Genomic DNA, 15881 nt, shown 5'->3' with positions numbered 1-15881 from the left:
CCACTTTGGCACGGCTATCATAGCTGCCCTGGCACAGCTCACTGATCAGAAAGCATAGAGCAGCCTGATGACAGGGAGCCTAATGATCTGTCGGTCTGCTCCAGCTTTGATCCCAGCAACCCTGCATGCCATATATTGTAGTCACACACATAATACGGGACACGGGTGGCGCTGTGGGTTAAACCACAGAGCCTAGGACTTGCCGATCAGAAGGTCAGCGGTTCGAATCCCCGCGGCGGGGTGAGCTCCCGCTGCTCAGTCCCTGCTCCTGCCAACCTAGCAGTTCAAAAGCACGTCAAAGTGCAAGTAGATAAATAGGTACCACTCCGGCGGGAAGGTAAACGGCGTTTCCGTGCGCTGCTCTGGTTCGCCAGAAGCGGCTTAGTCATGCTGGCCACATGACCCGGAAGCTGTACGCCGGCTCCCTCGGCCAATAAAGTGAGATGAGCGCCGCAACCCCAGAGTCGGCCATGACTGGACCTAATGGTCAGGGGTCCCTTTACCTTTACCTTTTACACATAATACACCCCTTCGGTGCAGCAGTCTCAAGCCGGAAGCAAAACAGGAGGAGTATGGAGTCCCTTGTGGGCTACCGTACACGGCTCATGGTGCACTGCCAGTGTGGTCCTCTGCTGGACTCCAGCTCCCATCATCCATGACTATTCCGCATGCTAGCAGGAACTGGTGGGAGTTGTAGTCCAGCAAGACTGGGAAGGCACTGTGCATTGGCCAGCTCCGTTGAGCACCATTTTGGCTTGATTGGTCCCAATTCTTGCAAGGTTGGGATTAAAGGTCTAAAGGACCTGTTCTCCTGTACACCTGGTCTCCGGCAAGAGGAGCCCATGGGGCACCTTCCAGATGCCATTGGACTACAACTCCCATCAGCCCCAGCCACTATGGCCTGTGGTCAGGGCTGATGGAGTCCAGCAGCATTGGCTGCCCTTGGTCTAAAGGAGAAGACATGATCAAAACATTATTACACTAGAACTCATAATAATTCAGCGTAAGCTGAGTGGTTCAGGATTGGTGTGATCTGAACTAGTGCAGTTTGGTGCTGAGTAGAGGTTTTTTTGTGGGGTGGGGGAGGTGAATGCCTCCCTTTTATTATCTTCTGTCTGTCTTTCTTTTCGTTTTTTAACAAGCGCTTCCTTGCTGTGTAGAGCTCCTCAGGGTGTCTGGCTGCCATTCTCCTCCTCACAGAAGGCGCTGAGACAGAGCTATGGCTGCGGTCAACACGTAGTGCAGCCCCAGTGCCTTGTGGGAGGAGAATAAAGTGCTTTGTGGAGAATGTGAGAGTGGGGCTTTGTTTTGTTTCATTTGAAGAAGGCAGGGAAAGGCGACTGATTCACCAACCTGGGTAGTTTCCCCCCCTCCTCCTCCTGAAAAGAAATAAGCCAAAATTTCTCTCCTCTGTAGAGGGCTATTCTGACTTAGCTGTAGATGTAGACTGACAAAAGTTTCGGAATACGCCACATGATTAACCTGAGGAATTCACTGCCACAAGATGTGCTGGTGGCCCACAGTGGAGGGCGAAAAGGGGCATTGCCCACAACCTCGGTCTGCCCTCACCCAGCCCTCCACCCCCTCCTGGGTGACACAGCCTGCCATCAGTTGAGTCAGTTGCGAGGAGTGAGAAATGTCCTTATTTTCATCTGAGGAATGTCGGAGGGTATGAAACGGAACGAGGCCTTGGTGAAACTTCCTTGCAAACTTTCTTCTAGAACTTATTCCCTAACACAAGGGGCTGTTACTCACTGTCTCCCTGTCCCCTCTTACAGGAAAACCCCTACGTGATGCGCCGTGCAAACTTCCAGGAGCTGTCCGGCACAGAGCAGTACGAGGGCTTCTGCGTAGACATGCTCCACGAACTTGCCGACATCCTTAAATTTCGCTTCCAGATTAAGCTGGTGGAAGACGGGCTCTATGGAGCTCCCGAGCCAAATGGATCTTGGACTGGCATGGTGGGAGAGCTCATTAATAGGGTACGTCTCCTTGGGGTGGAACCCAGTGGGGTCTCCTTCTCCCAGACCTTTTCCTGAAGACCCACAACCCCCTTATCTTTCGGTAGTATATCATCTGACAGGGAATCTTCTGTCAGAACCAAAAGCACAAAAGTATGGGCTGGTGAAAGAGGACAAGCGCATGTGAGCATGTACAGCATGCTTCTTCTGCAGGGCACCATGACTGCCCTATCACTGTCTTTTTGGTTCTTTGCCCTCAGATGAAGGCCCTGTCTAGACACAGAGCAAAATGTGATAGGTGACAGGGGATCAGATTTTTTAATGCACCTGCATTCTTGTACTTGCTCCCTGCAAGTAGAAAGCTAGCATCACAGGAACTGGGCTCGGCTAAAATATTTTCCTAGCTTTTTTCTTGCAGGGAGGCTTTGTTCTGTTTGTTTACACGGAAGAGTGCTTAGGAATGACATCCCTGCAACTTAAGTCTGAAGTTGTAAAACCACTCTGTCACCCCACTTTGCTGCATGAGTTGACCAAGGGCTTTCCCACAGCTTTCCTTCAGGGAAAACCACTCTTTAGCGCTGAATTGGAGCAAACTGCAACCGGGTTTTCTGGGGATTGCCGTTTGTTCCGATTTACAGCTAAAGAGCGGGTTTATCCCTGGGAAAGGAGTGAGACGGGGGTGGCAGGAACCTCTCAGTGCTTTCAAAGCACATGACAAGCAGAAGTGTGGACAAGCCCCCAGGCACAGGCACAGTCTTATTTGTGGAGATAATGAATGAGCAACGGGTACTTCATTCTTTTTCCGGGGCTACAAAAGATAGTGCGATTAAAATGGACAATAATGCACTATGGAAAGAACTGCTATCAGTTGTGGTTCTGGAGTCTCCAACCAGAGGGTGATTCTGAGACCTTTGGCTGCTAGTTGAGTGTTTGCTACCACCAGTCCACAAGGGCAGGGATAGCTAATGTGGGTCCTCCCAGTTGTTGCTAGACTCCAGGGCCCATCAGCTTCAGCCGGCATGGTCGAAGGTCTGGGCTGATGGGAGTTGTAGTCTGGCAACATTTAGAGAGCATCACATTGGCCCCCCATATACGAGGGCAGTGTTTCTCCAAACTTGGCTCTGTAGCTGTTTTTGGACCACGATTCCCATCATCCCTAACTAGCAGGACCAGTGGTCAGGGATGATGGGGACTGTAGTCCAAAAACGCCATGTTGGAGAAACCAATTACTGGGGGACATATTTATACATTAAATGTGCATTCAGCGTGGGAATTTTTTTTCTAACCACGTGGTTGGAAACCTCGGTATGCAATAAATGTGCAAAATCACCCTGATTTTCTGCTGCATGAGCAAGCAACTCTATAAAGTTGCTGGAAGCTTGCTGCCACAAATCAGCCTGTGAAATTCAGTGCCTCTCTCTGCCCATCCTCCCTGACCACCAGCTTGGCTTTTCTGGATCTCTGACACCCTCTTCCCTGTCACCTCCTTTCCTGCTTGCAAAATGTCGTTGCCAAAGTGATCTTTCCCTTGCTCTGAGCAGTTAGAATGGCTGGCGGGTGGAGGGGGAAGAGGAAGAGAAGGCACCGCTCCTTCGCTCCTGCTCCCACCCAGAAGAGGGCGCATGGTGGTGGGTTGGGCCGTGCGATTCCCCGAGTGACAGGCAGGGGTCACTGTGCTTTGCTCCGCAGAAAGCTGACCTGGCCGTGGCTGCATTCACCATCACGGCTGAGCGGGAGAAGGTCATCGACTTCTCCAAGCCTTTTATGACCCTGGGGATCAGCATCTTGTACCGGGTTCACATGGTATGTGCGCTTTTGTCTTGTGGGACTGGGAAGAGGGGGGCCACGGCTGAGAGGTTGGTAAATGGGCCGGTAAACCTAAGGGCAGAACAGCGTGGCTGTTGAGTCTCATTTCACATACAACCCAGTGCAGTGGTACCTTGGTTGTCAAACGCCTTGGTACTCAAACAACTTGGAACCCAAACACTGCAAACCTGGAAGTAAGCGTTCCGGTTTGCAAAGATTTTTCGGAAGTCGGATGTGCTCTGTTTTGAGTGTTACGCTTCTGTTAGAGTGTTACGCTAGGTCTGTCTGTTTTTGCTATTTATATTGTGTTTTTGTTTCTGCAGCTCTTTTTGTTTTTGTTTTTGTGACTTTACGGAACTCAGTTCAGCTACTGATTGATTGATGGTGTGACTGCAGTACATAGTTTATTGCTTTCATTTTATGGATCAGTGGTCTCGTTAGAGAGTAAAATTCATGTTAAATTGCTGTTTTAGGGGTTGTGCTTAAAAGTCTGGAACAGATTTATCTGTTTTGCATTACTTTATCTGGGAAAGCACGCCTTGGTTTTAGAACGCTTTGGTTTTGGAATGGACTTCCCACACGGATTAAGCTTGAGAACCAAGGTACCACTGTACCTATTCTGAGACTTTAGACAGCCTCACAATAATATGTGGGAGTTGTGACCCCTGCGGGTGCTTCAGCCTTCTTAAAGCAGTTCTTTATCATGGGAAACTCTGGTTAAAGGAACGCTCCATCTTCTCCTCCATTCTGATAACGGTGAAAAGTTGTGCTGTGGGTTCACACCATCCCACGACTCTTCTCTCCTGTCTTCAGTTTGGGAAGGCAGCAAAAACAGCAACTTTTATCACATTGCAAGGTTGTCAAAACAAGGTCTCCTTGGCTGCATTCAGCTTGATGGATCGCAAAGTGTGCAGCGGGGCTAATATAAGCAACAGTGCTGGAATTGCACCAACGATACCCTTGTTCCAATCCCCCGTTTCAGCCTCGAAATTCATTGAGTGATTTCAGGTTGGTCAGTATCTCTCGGCCTCACAAGGCCGTTGTCAGAATAAAATGGGGAGTGAGGAACGAAGCCACGTCCTCTGCCTTGAGCTCATTAGAGGAACATTATCCTAACAAATACCCTGTTATTTGCGAAAGACCTTTAAATGGAGCAAGGGAGCGTAGCTGCAATTGCCCCGGGTTTGTCATGAATCAGCAGAAACCAAGGTACCAGCCCTGAGACAACAACCTCTGAAACAGCCTCCAGAATCCCCGATATAATGACAACAACAAGCCGGTTTCCTTCAAGGCGCATTAGAGCGAAGAGAACGGCATTAAAGCTAATTGCGTAGCTCCGTTATCTCTGCAGTTAGCAGAGTTGACCCGTTAAGTCTGCTTTCAGGAGCACTGCAAGAAGCAATGCTGGCTCTGCTTCCGTGGAGGCAGCTTTTAATTGGAATGCACCACGGCAGTTTGCTGGCCCACGTGAAACAGCCCAGTCTTCCTACCTTAGGGATAGGCAATGTTTAGGCTGGTCCATTGGGGCACATTGACACAGCAACCTTCGTCTGCCTCCAGCCAGCCAGCCAGCCCTGACCTACCTGCCTCTTTTCTTGCAACCAGTCAGAGATGGTGCTGGTTGTCAGCTTCCTTCCCCTTAGTCTCAGCATTGCCCCTGTAGAACACAGCAGCAGCAGCAGCAGGGAGGAAGATGGGGACAAAACTAGAAATGGCTCTGTCATTGGCTCTGGCGCCACCTGCTGTTGGTCTCCCTGTGTTCTGCCCTATCAGTCGCAATGCACACCAGCCGCCACTGGGGATAGGCAAGGTTTAGGCTGGGCTGAAGAGTGATATAGGGAATATTTGTTGGAAGCCACTCAGAGTGGCTAGGCCCGCAGGGCTCAGCAAACTTTTTCAGTTTGTCCCTCAGACCTTGTGGGGGGCCAGACTATATTTTGAAGGGGGAAAATGAACAAATTCCCAGAGATGCCTTTTAAATAAAAGCACACATTCTACTTATGTAAAAACACCAGGCAGGCCCCACAAATAACCCAGAGATGCATTTTAAATAAAAAGACACATTTTACTCATGTAAAAACATGCTGATTCCTGGACCGTCCGCAGGCCAGATTTAGAAGGTGATTGGGCTAGAATTGCCCATGGGCTGGGGCAATCCAGTCAGATGCGCGGGGTACAAATAAAATAAATTATTAATATTAATAATAATTTTATTTGTAATAATAATTAAATAATAATAATAATAATAATAATAATAATAATAATAATAATAATGGTGATTCAGTGATCCTGCTACTTCTTTTTTTTACAGGGACGCAAACCAGGGTATTTCTCCTTCCTGGATCCTTTCTCCCCGGCTGTTTGGCTTTTCATGCTCCTGGCTTACCTCGCTGTCAGCTGCGTCCTCTTCCTAGCTGCCAGGTTAGTGCCCCCTACCCTGGAGCCATACTGAGGCATTACTAGGGATGGGCCTATGGGCATGGCCTCCCAGTGGTGTAGCTGGCTGCTTGGGCGCCCGGGCTGAGCCATCCATGGGGGCGGGGCAAGCTGGGCAGGTCACTCTGGGTGGAGCCTGCATGGAATCCACCCTTTGCCTCCCCCTCAGCTGCAGGGGGACTGAGGGGGGGTGGGCACCTGGCAGACGTGAGCCCCACGTCACCCTAAAAGGAGAGGTGTATGGCTTGGGCACGTTGCAGGCCCTGTGGTAAGTGCCACCCCCTGGGTGAGTGGCGCCCAGTGTGCCCCCTCTCCCAGCTCCGCTGCTGTGGCCTCCCCCACAAAAAAAATTCTAAGTGCCCCTAGTGTTTCTAGGTGGGTAATGAATCCAGCAGAAGTCTGTGCTTCTGTGTGTTCTCCGTGTTACTGGGATATTAATTTGAGAGAACAACTTGAAATTACTTTCTAAAGAGTCTGTTTGGGGGTGGTGAATTGTGTAACTGAAGGGAAAGTGAATTGGGTTGGAGCAGGAGATTAACGGGGGTAACTGAGGGAAAGAAGTTTTGGGTGATCTGGGATGTGGTACAAATTAACTGAGTATTTTTTGGAAGTGGGGTTTGGGTTGGGAAATTAGTCGGCTTGCATTCTGTTGCATTAAAATTCTGAAACTGCATCCACACATATAAATTAGCGTCTGCCCATTTTTGCTTATGGGCTTGTGCCCCAGATCTTTTAAGCACCTAACCAAACGTCCTTGCTGCATTGTGTGTTGCAATGCACCCTGAAGCAGAGGTGGTCAGGCGTCTGTATTCTTTCTCGGGGGAGGTAGATTTAGTCAGAAAAACTGAGCTCTGCATAAAGTCACGACCGCCTGTCAGTAGGTACTCAGACATAATGGTATGTGCAGATATGTACATTCACACATACACATTGCACAGAAGGGGCAAGGCAGAGGAGTCACCTTGAAGTATGTAATATTTCAGTTTCTTACAACATTCCTTCCACCATATTCCAGATAAAATTGGGGAGGGCTTCCAGGGACCGGATGAAATTGCTTTGAGTGCTGCATCTGATTCAGAGGCTGCCTGTTAGCCATCCCAGCCTAGGTTTCTTCCACATGTTACACTTGGGGAAAGGACCATAGTTCAGTGGAAGAATGCCTAATCTGCATGCAGTAGACTCCAGGTTCAGTCCCTGGCAGCAACTTCAGGTCAAAAAAGGGATCAGGTAGCTGACGATGTCAAAGATCTCTAGCCCAGAGGCCTGCTGCAAGCCAGAGCAGGTTGCACTGGGCTAAACGGACTAAAAGTCGTGTGCCATCTTTAAGGCAGCTCTTGTGTTCTTTGCTGCAGCAGATTGTGGGAAATGTCACTGCTCAAATCCTGTGATGGATGTTCGTGGCTGCAGCCATTTAGGGCGAGATCTGAAATGTCACTTTGAAACTGGTTCATCTTTCATGCCTTCCTGTAATTAAATTGGTAGTTTAGTGAAGGTTTGGAGACTGCCCCCTAAGACCCTGAGCCTAAATATGTTTACATAGAAGTAAGGCAGCTCCTCTCCTCTCCTCTCTTTCTTTTCTTTTCTCTCTTATTTTCTTTTCTTTTCACAGGCTGAGCCCATATGAATGGTACAACCCCCATCCTTGCCTGCGCGAGCGGCACAACATACTGGAAAACCAGTACACGCTTGGCAACAGCCTCTGGTTCCCAGTTGGCGGCTTCATGCAACAGGGGTCAGAGATCATGCCTCGGGCCCTCTCTACCCGCTGTGTCAGTGGGGTCTGGTGAGCATCTGTGGGGCATGTGCCTGACAGGTTTGGAGAAAGGGGCCTCTGTGGAGTTGGGATGACCAGCTATGGGGATATATTCAAATCTGGAAAATTCCAGACACCACCTCATCCCTCAGCTGCCTAGTAGCATTCTGCTTCCATTTAAACAACTGAAATATATTAAATATTTTTTTTCCAGGTGCCTCTTAAACATTTGGTGGTGGCTCCTAGGAATTTGGATTTTTAAAAATGGGATAGTGGTTAAGTATTGATTAATCTACTAAAGTTTTAGTTGATTAATCGGGGGGGGGGTATTTTTGGTGACGACAACATTTGAAGGGCACATCTCTTTATCTGTGAAGGCTGATTTGGTTTTTGCATGTTACTGCAACAGAGAATAAAAAAAAAGAGGGCAATTTCTTCTGAAAGGGAAACTGCCGTTTGTGTTTACCAAATTGTAGGCTGTCATACTTTGTTCAGTGTCTTACATCAGAGTTTGGGTGATATCTAATGTTAATTGATCCATTGATTAATGGTTTAAAAAGCAGGTTCTAGAATTCTAGAAATTCTTTAGCCAATTGGCAGCGTGGATTTGTAATCTAAATCAATGTTTGGGCCCACTCAACCCTTTTCAGCACCTTACCCAAATGTTGCTTAGCCTATTCTACAAATATAACAAAATAGAATTTACTAGTAAGTCTTAATCTGAGCAACGTAATGGAACAGACCTCTTCACCTAAGTGTATGTGACTAGGACATGTTAAATTAAGAAGGATAATGTTGGTTTGTGTCAAATGAGGACACAACCTTCTCTCTAGGCTAAAGGCTAACAGCATATCTTCAGTGGGTATTGTTGAGGACTTAAATAAGCATCAATGCTTAGGTGAGTGTAGATGAATTTTAATGGCTGGTATCTGCTAGCTACTAGGGATACTTCCATCTGCTTTGCTGAGGGCTGGGGAGAAATATTTTAGCAGTTGGCATGCAGCCATAGAAGGAGAAAGACGATCAAGGTTTTTTTTAAAAAAAACTGTCTGGCAGGCAAGAAGTGGCTTTTTTTTCCCTTTAAAGGGTAGCTTTACCCATTTGGGAGTTTGCTTGCTCCTTTGTTCTCAACCTGGATATTTGTAAAGTTAACTGCTATCTCAAAGGGTTGCCACCACCCTCTCCTCAGAAGGATTTAGGACCTGTGAGCTTCCGACTGAGAAATTGTGGCAATGTGAATTCTGATTTGCTGGTAAGGAGGCTAGGCGATGTTACACCAAAGCAACACCCTATCGCTTTCCTTATTCCAAAGAAGTCCAATCTTTCAGGGAAGCCCTCCCAATCTGCTGCATAAATATGCAACCTGAGTTTGCCTGTGATTAGATGCCATCCCAAAATAGCTGCAGCCTGGAAGCGTCGCGGCATTAGATCTTGAAACCCGAAGGGATCTCATTAGCTAGGAAGTTTTCCTCTGCTTCTGCAGGAGAAGTGGAGAGGCACTTTTATGCATGCCCAGAATGCCCTTCCCTGAGAGCCAGTGTGGCGTAGTGGTTCGATGGCAGCACTATGACCTGGGAGGGCAAGGTTCTAATCCACTCAGCCACCAAGCTCACTGGGTGACATTGGGCCTCTCACTTTGCGTGGCGAGTTCCCGTCTCCCCCATAGGAAATAAAGACACATGACACCAGCATTTTAGGTTACTGGGCGAAAATAGGCCACAACTTTTCTGGTTACAGGAATTGAGCGGTACAGTGGTGCCCCGCAAGACGAATGCCTCGCAAGACGGAAAACTCGCTAGACGAAAGAGTTTTCCGTTTTGGAGGTGCTTCGCAAAACGAATTTCCTATGGGCTTGCTTCGCAAGACGACAATGTCTTGCGAGTTCCTGTGGTTTTTTCCCCTCCCCCCCTTTCCTAAGCCGCTAAGCCGCTTATCAGCTGATCCGATCAGCCGATAAGTCGCTAAAAGCCGCTAATAGCGCTAATCCGTCAATGGGCTCGCTTCGCAAGATGAAAAAACCGCTAGACGAAGAGAATCACAGAACGGATTCTTTTCGTCTTGTGAGGCACCACTGGATTGGCTTAGGCATTGGTCCTACCGACTATCCGGCTTCAGCCTGATTGCTTGAAGTCCAGGAAGGGTTAACCGCCAGTAGGGGGAGTCCTACTGATGCACATCAACTAGGAGCTCCCCCGGGGTCACCGCTCGGGGGCGTGCCTTAGGCCCACACCTCCATAGGCTTTGGACAGGGCTATGCCCCCCCCCAATCCTTTACTGGACTACCCTTCAATATGGGGGAAGGTGATGGCACTCCCCCCCCCCATCTACATAACAATACCCTTACCAATGCCTAAGAATGCCCAATGCCGAAGAAGTTGTGATGATTTGCTACAAGGTAGGTGAAAATCCAAATGGCTAGAGCCAATTTGCCAAGTGGAAAAAATTCCTACCAGGCCCCTTGACGGCGACCAACCGACGTCCATAGCAATGTCAGAGAGCCGAACCTAAAGGGTGGGAGGGTTGGGAAACTGGAGCAGCTGGAGCGACGAAAGAGGAAAATCCTCTGCCGCGCCGGCCCTAAATAGCGCAGGCCACGCCTCCCGGGTCAGCCGATTGGCTGGCAAGGGAGATGATGCGGCCGAGGATTCCCTCAGTCTCGCGGGGGCTGTGAGCCCGCAACCCGACCTCCTCTCCAGCTCGGAAGTGGCTTTCTCTTAGCCCAACCTACTCCACAGGGCTGTTGTGAGGATAAAATAGAAGCTGGTTTTTTTTGGGGGGGGGGGGAAATGAGCTATAAATTAAATGCATAGAAATGCATACATTACCCTCCTTAAATGGCTTTTTTTTGGGTACTGAAAATTGTGTGTGAATTTTGTTCTTGTTGCTGCAGGTGGGCATTCACCTTGATCATCATCTCCTCTTACACGGCCAACCTTGCTGCCTTCCTCACCGTGCAGAGGATGGAGGTGCCCATTGAGTCGGCGGACGACTTGGCTGACCAGACCAACATTGAATATGGCACCATCCACGCGGGCTCCACAATGACCTTCTTCCAAGTGAGAGAGATGCGCTCATCAACTCTATGGCTGGGCTGACACCCAGTTCCCTCCCGCAGCTGTCATTCATCCGTCCACGGTCACCGAGCATGCTCAGTCATCTTCGGGCTGTTTTTAAGTTCCCCCCCTTCTAACAATGTTTATGCGCTTCTGTCAGGGAACTGCCATCAGAGCATCAGGTGGTGGAGGGACTCAGGCAGGATGAAAGAGACTCAACTGCTGAAGCAGGGACCAGCAGGGGGAGGAGTGGGTCTCTGAGGGAATGCGAGCAGGAGGGAGGGCTCAGGGAGGCTTCCAGCGAAAACAGTGGGGAGGTATCGGAGTCTCCCATAGGGAGACCCATACCTCGCAGGAAACTGTCACGCCGTGAGTCCAGGAGACGCGTTTCCGTTAAGGAACTTCTTTGTTGGAAACGCTTCCGCAGACAGCCACTGTCGGACTCTACTAGTGACTAGAGCAGACATGTCTGAGGAGCTCCGTCACACACGGAGGTTTGTGGGGGCGCACAAACTCTGAGGGAGCACGTTTTCACGCACAAGCAGCTAATCAAACCCTCACAGCAGTCCGACAGTCTTTGTACGCTGCCTGTGCAAGAGAAGGCATCATGAGCGAACCAACCGGAACCGGAGGAGCAGGGGCTGGAGCTGGTCCAAGCTTGGAAGATAGATACCGAGCGTTGGAGGTTCAACTGGCCCTGCAGACGGCGAGGCTGGAGGAGAGAAGGGCTCAGGATGCAGACAAGAAGGGGAGAGCCACTCAATTCCCCAGAAAGGTACCAGGATTGGTGCAGAAATTTGGGGGGGACCCCAAGGACTACCATGCTTTTAGGACAGAGATGCAATATGCCCTTAATGTGCAGTTCGATGAGTTCCCTGATGAGGAATCGCGAGTTGCTTTTGTAATTGGGCATCTTGAGAAAGGGGCTAGAGACTGGGTGCGACCCCTAATGGCAACGCACAATGACATACTAAAGGACACAATGAAGTTCTTTCGTGCAATGGATATCATGTTTTCCAGCGATATTGAGGAAGGGGTGGTGCGCAGACAGCTAATGGCTTGTAAGCAGGGGAGTCGATCTGTCCGTGAATATTGGACTGAGTTTACCATGCTGATTCACAGACTGAGTTGGGATTTATCGGCGGCACCCGTTCAAATGCTATTTGAAGAAGGTCTTTCTTCGGGGGTGAAAGACGAGCTGGCACGGAGCCCCAGGGCGGAGTCTATGGATCAGCTGACCAAATCTGCGCTGACCATAGGAGCGCGGCAGGAGGCAAGAGCCTTGGAGAGGCGGGAAGGGAGAGGGGAACGTTGGAAGGAGTTCCGCATTCCAGACATTCCTGAGCCAGCTTTCCCGCCGGCAGAGCCGATGGAAATCGGAACAGCGCGCGCGCGCGCATTTTCAAAAACCAGCGAGGGAGCTAAGAAGGAGGGAAAGGGCCCCCGGAAATGCTATCTCTGCCAACAGCCAGGCCACTTTGCCAGAGTCTGCCCCCAGAGGAAGGAATGGCAAGGGATGGTGGGAGCTGTTGAGGGGGGAGAAGAAGGGGGAGCGGAGCAGGTAAAAGCCAACGCCTGGTTGCCACAATTGGGGCACTGCAGCCAGGCCAAAGAGCAGTGAAAGTGCCCGTGCCAGAAGCTCCTCGACCTGCTCTAGTGATTGAAGTGTCGCTAGAGCTGCAGAATGGGCACCCCCTAAAAATAAAGGCGCTATTGGACTCAGGCAGCTCCTGCAATTTTATGAGCAAGGAGTTTGTTGCTGAACACCAGATACAGACCATCCCTTTAAGCAACCCCCTGCAGGTGACCACGATTGATGGCAGGGAGTTGTTGGGAGGAGGAGTCCGCTTGCAGACTGTCCCAATGATAATGAGGGTGGCAAGGCACACAGAACTGATAGCGTTTAATGTGGCCACCCTGGGAGGCGCTCCCATTATTTTGGGAATGAGCTGGCTAGCTCTACATGATCCGCTGGTTGGCTGGCATCAAAGAGTGGTGTCCTTTGGTTCAGCACATTGCCTAGAACACTGCAAAGGGGAGAAGGGTTCAGTAGGGGCCCAAGCCACCCTAGCAGGGACTGAAGTAATGGGAAAGGTGAAGGTACCACCACAGTATGCAGATCTCAGCGACGTGTTCAGCGAGAAGGAAGCTGACCAACTACCACCTCATAGACCCTTTGATTGTCAGATCAATTTACTCCCTGGAGCACAGCTTCCCGTGGGCAAGTTGTATGCCATGTCAGACAGGGAAATGCAGGAGTTGCGAGGGTTCATTGACAAGAACCTGAAGAGAGGCTTCATCAGAGAGTCCAAAGCAGCAGGGGGGAGCCCAGTGTTCTTTGTGGACAAAAAAAATGCGGACAAGCCGAGACTTGTATGTGATTTTAGGCGGCTGAATGCAGTGACTGAACCGGTGGCGTTCCCTATGCCCAGAATTGATGATATTTTGACCATGGTGAGGAAGGGAAAGATTTTCACAAAGCTGGATCTAAGGGGGGCGTACAACCTGATACGCATAAGGAAAGGGGATGAATGGAAAACCACCATGTTTACCCCTTTGGGGGCGTTTGAATACCTCGTTATGCCATTTGGATTACAAGCAGGCTCCGCGTGTTTTCAATTTTTTATGAACCACGTGCTGGGCCCTTTGCTCTACAAGAATTGCGTTGCCTTTCTAGATGATGTGTTGGTGTATTCTGAGAATGAGGAGCAACATGTGAGAGACGTCAGAGAAGTGTTGAGCAGACTGCAAGCCAACAGGCTGTGGGTCAAACTGGAGAAGTGTCGGTTCCATACCAAGGAGGTGGAATTCCTGGGGTACCGCCTGTCAGACAAGGGATTGGCCATGGATCCCGGCAAGGTACAGGCAGTGCTGGAATGGAAAACACCCAAAACCAAGAAGGATGTGCAGAGGTTCCTAGGGTTTGGAAACTTTTATCGTAAGTTCATCCGCAACTTCGCCCATCTGACGGCGCCCATCACTGACTGTCTCAGCAGTAAGAAGAAGTTTGTATGGACGGCGGAGGCGGGGCGAGCGTTTGAGGAACTGAAAAGGGCCTTCGCCTCTGAAGAACAACTTCTGCATGTGGATTTACGAAAGAAGCTAAGGGTTGAAACAGACGCATCTGACAGAGCCATAGGGGCGGTGCTTCTTCTGCAGCCGGGGAAGGAGGAGTCGGAGTGGCGTCCGTGTGCCTTCTTCTCGCGGAAGCTGAACAAATCCGAGAGGAACTACACGGTGTACGACCGAGAACTGCTTGCTATTCATGAGGCGTTCCGGAGATGGAGGCATCTGCTAGTTGGTGCACAACATAAAGTGCAAGTGTGCACGGACCATAAAAATCTAGAGTACTGGAGAACGGCGCGAGTGCTCAACCAAAGGCAGTTGAGATGGGCCCAAGAGTTCTCCAAATTTAACTTTGAGATTTGTTATGTGCCAGGCCCAGAGAATGTTAGGGCGGACGCTCTCTCACGCAAGCCTGAATATTTGGAGGGGGAGGGAGCACCCGAAGAAACCCATATCATTCCAGAGGACCGCTGGGTGTGTGGGGCGACTTTGGTGGGGCAAAGGGAATTGGTAGAGGGTACGGTGCAGGATGCATACGCCCAGGGGAAACTCAGGGATCTCAGAGGGGAGGAAGACAAACCCGGTGGTTTTGAGGAGAGAAATGGGGCATTGTATTATAAGGGAGCGTTATATATACCTGAAGGGGAATTGAGGGAGAAAGTACTCAAGCAGCTGCACGATAGCCCCACAGCAGGGCACTTTGGGCAACACAAAACCATGTGGCTGGTTACCAGGGAATTTTGGTGGCCCAAGGTCAGGGAAGATGTGCGGGAGTATGTGAGAGGGTGTGAACAATGCCAAAGAGCCAAGGGGGAGAGGCAGGCGCCGGCTGGTTTATTAGAACCACTGCCCACACCTGAGAGACCGTGGGAAGCAGTGGCAATAGATTTCATGACTGATCTGCCAAGGTCTAGAGGGAAAACAGCCATCATGGTTGTAGTAGACCTGTTAACTAAAATGGCCCACTTCATAGCCTGCTCACATGCGGTTACAGCAGAAGAAACCGCCAAATTGTTTGTAGATAATGTGTTTAGGTTGCATGGCGCCCCCTTGAGGGTGGTTTCAGACCGAGGGAAACAATTTACTTCCAGGTTCTGGAGGAAGCTCATGAGCTTACTGCATGTAGAGGTTAATTTCTCGACGGCCCGTCATCCTGAAACCAACGGGCAGGCGGAAAGAGCAAATGGGGTTCTCCAACAATATTTGAGGTGTTATGTTAATGACAGAGAGAATGATTGGGTGGAGAAGCTGGCGTTGGCAGAATTTGCCTACAACAATGCAGAGAACGTGTCCACGGGGATGAGCCCCTTTTTGGCTAATCACGGGTGCCATCCCAGAGCCTTCCCAGGGGGGGAGGGGGAGAACTGGAGCGTTCCAGCTGCAGAACAGTTCGTGGAAGAAATGGAAGCGATCCATCGCCAGCTCCAACTCAACTTAAACAGGGCTAAGGAGGAATATAAGAGGCAAGCAGACAAAAACAGAAGGGAAGGTGAAAGCATCAGGGTGGGGGACCAGGTGTGGCTGTCAACCCAAGGGTTGCCATTCAAAGGAGGTTGTAAGAAATTAAGACCCAAAAGGCTGGGTCCGTTTGAAGTCATACAGCAGGTCAATCCAGTGGCTTTCAGGCTCCGGTTACCGAACCACATGAAGCTGCACCCAGTTTTTCACAGGTCGTTGCTGTCACCGTATAGAGGAGACAGTGAGGGGAGGGTCACTAGGGGACCAGCAATGGAGGAGAAGGAACACAGCTACCATGTAGCGGAGATCCTCGATTCCAGGTGGAAGGGAGATCAAGTAGAGTATTTG

The 15881-nt window shown here is 50.0% G+C and overlaps 1 protein-coding gene across 2 annotated transcripts in view; it reads left to right on the top strand.

Annotated features, from left to right (window-relative positions):
• Positions 1-15881, top strand: part of GRIK5 (glutamate ionotropic receptor kainate type subunit 5) — a 109036-nt gene that overhangs the window by 78781 nt on the left and 14374 nt on the right. For both annotated transcript variants that reach the window (XM_081200207.1, XM_081200206.1), the window contains 5 exons: positions 1779-1982; positions 3651-3764; positions 6079-6188; positions 7813-7986; positions 10847-11012. In XM_081200207.1, the coding sequence (XP_081056333.1) occupies positions 1779-1982; positions 3651-3764; positions 6079-6188; positions 7813-7986; positions 10847-11012 (768 nt within the window). The remainder of the gene's footprint in view (positions 1-1778; positions 1983-3650; positions 3765-6078; positions 6189-7812; positions 7987-10846; positions 11013-15881) is intronic.

This window comes from Podarcis bocagei (genome assembly GCF_964188305.1).
Source record: "Podarcis bocagei genome assembly, chromosome: 7".
Taxonomy (NCBI): Eukaryota; Metazoa; Chordata; class Lepidosauria; order Squamata; family Lacertidae; genus Podarcis; species Podarcis bocagei.
The sequence above is the reverse complement of the archived record's forward strand: the minus strand, read 5'-3'. Positions and strand labels throughout refer to the sequence as shown.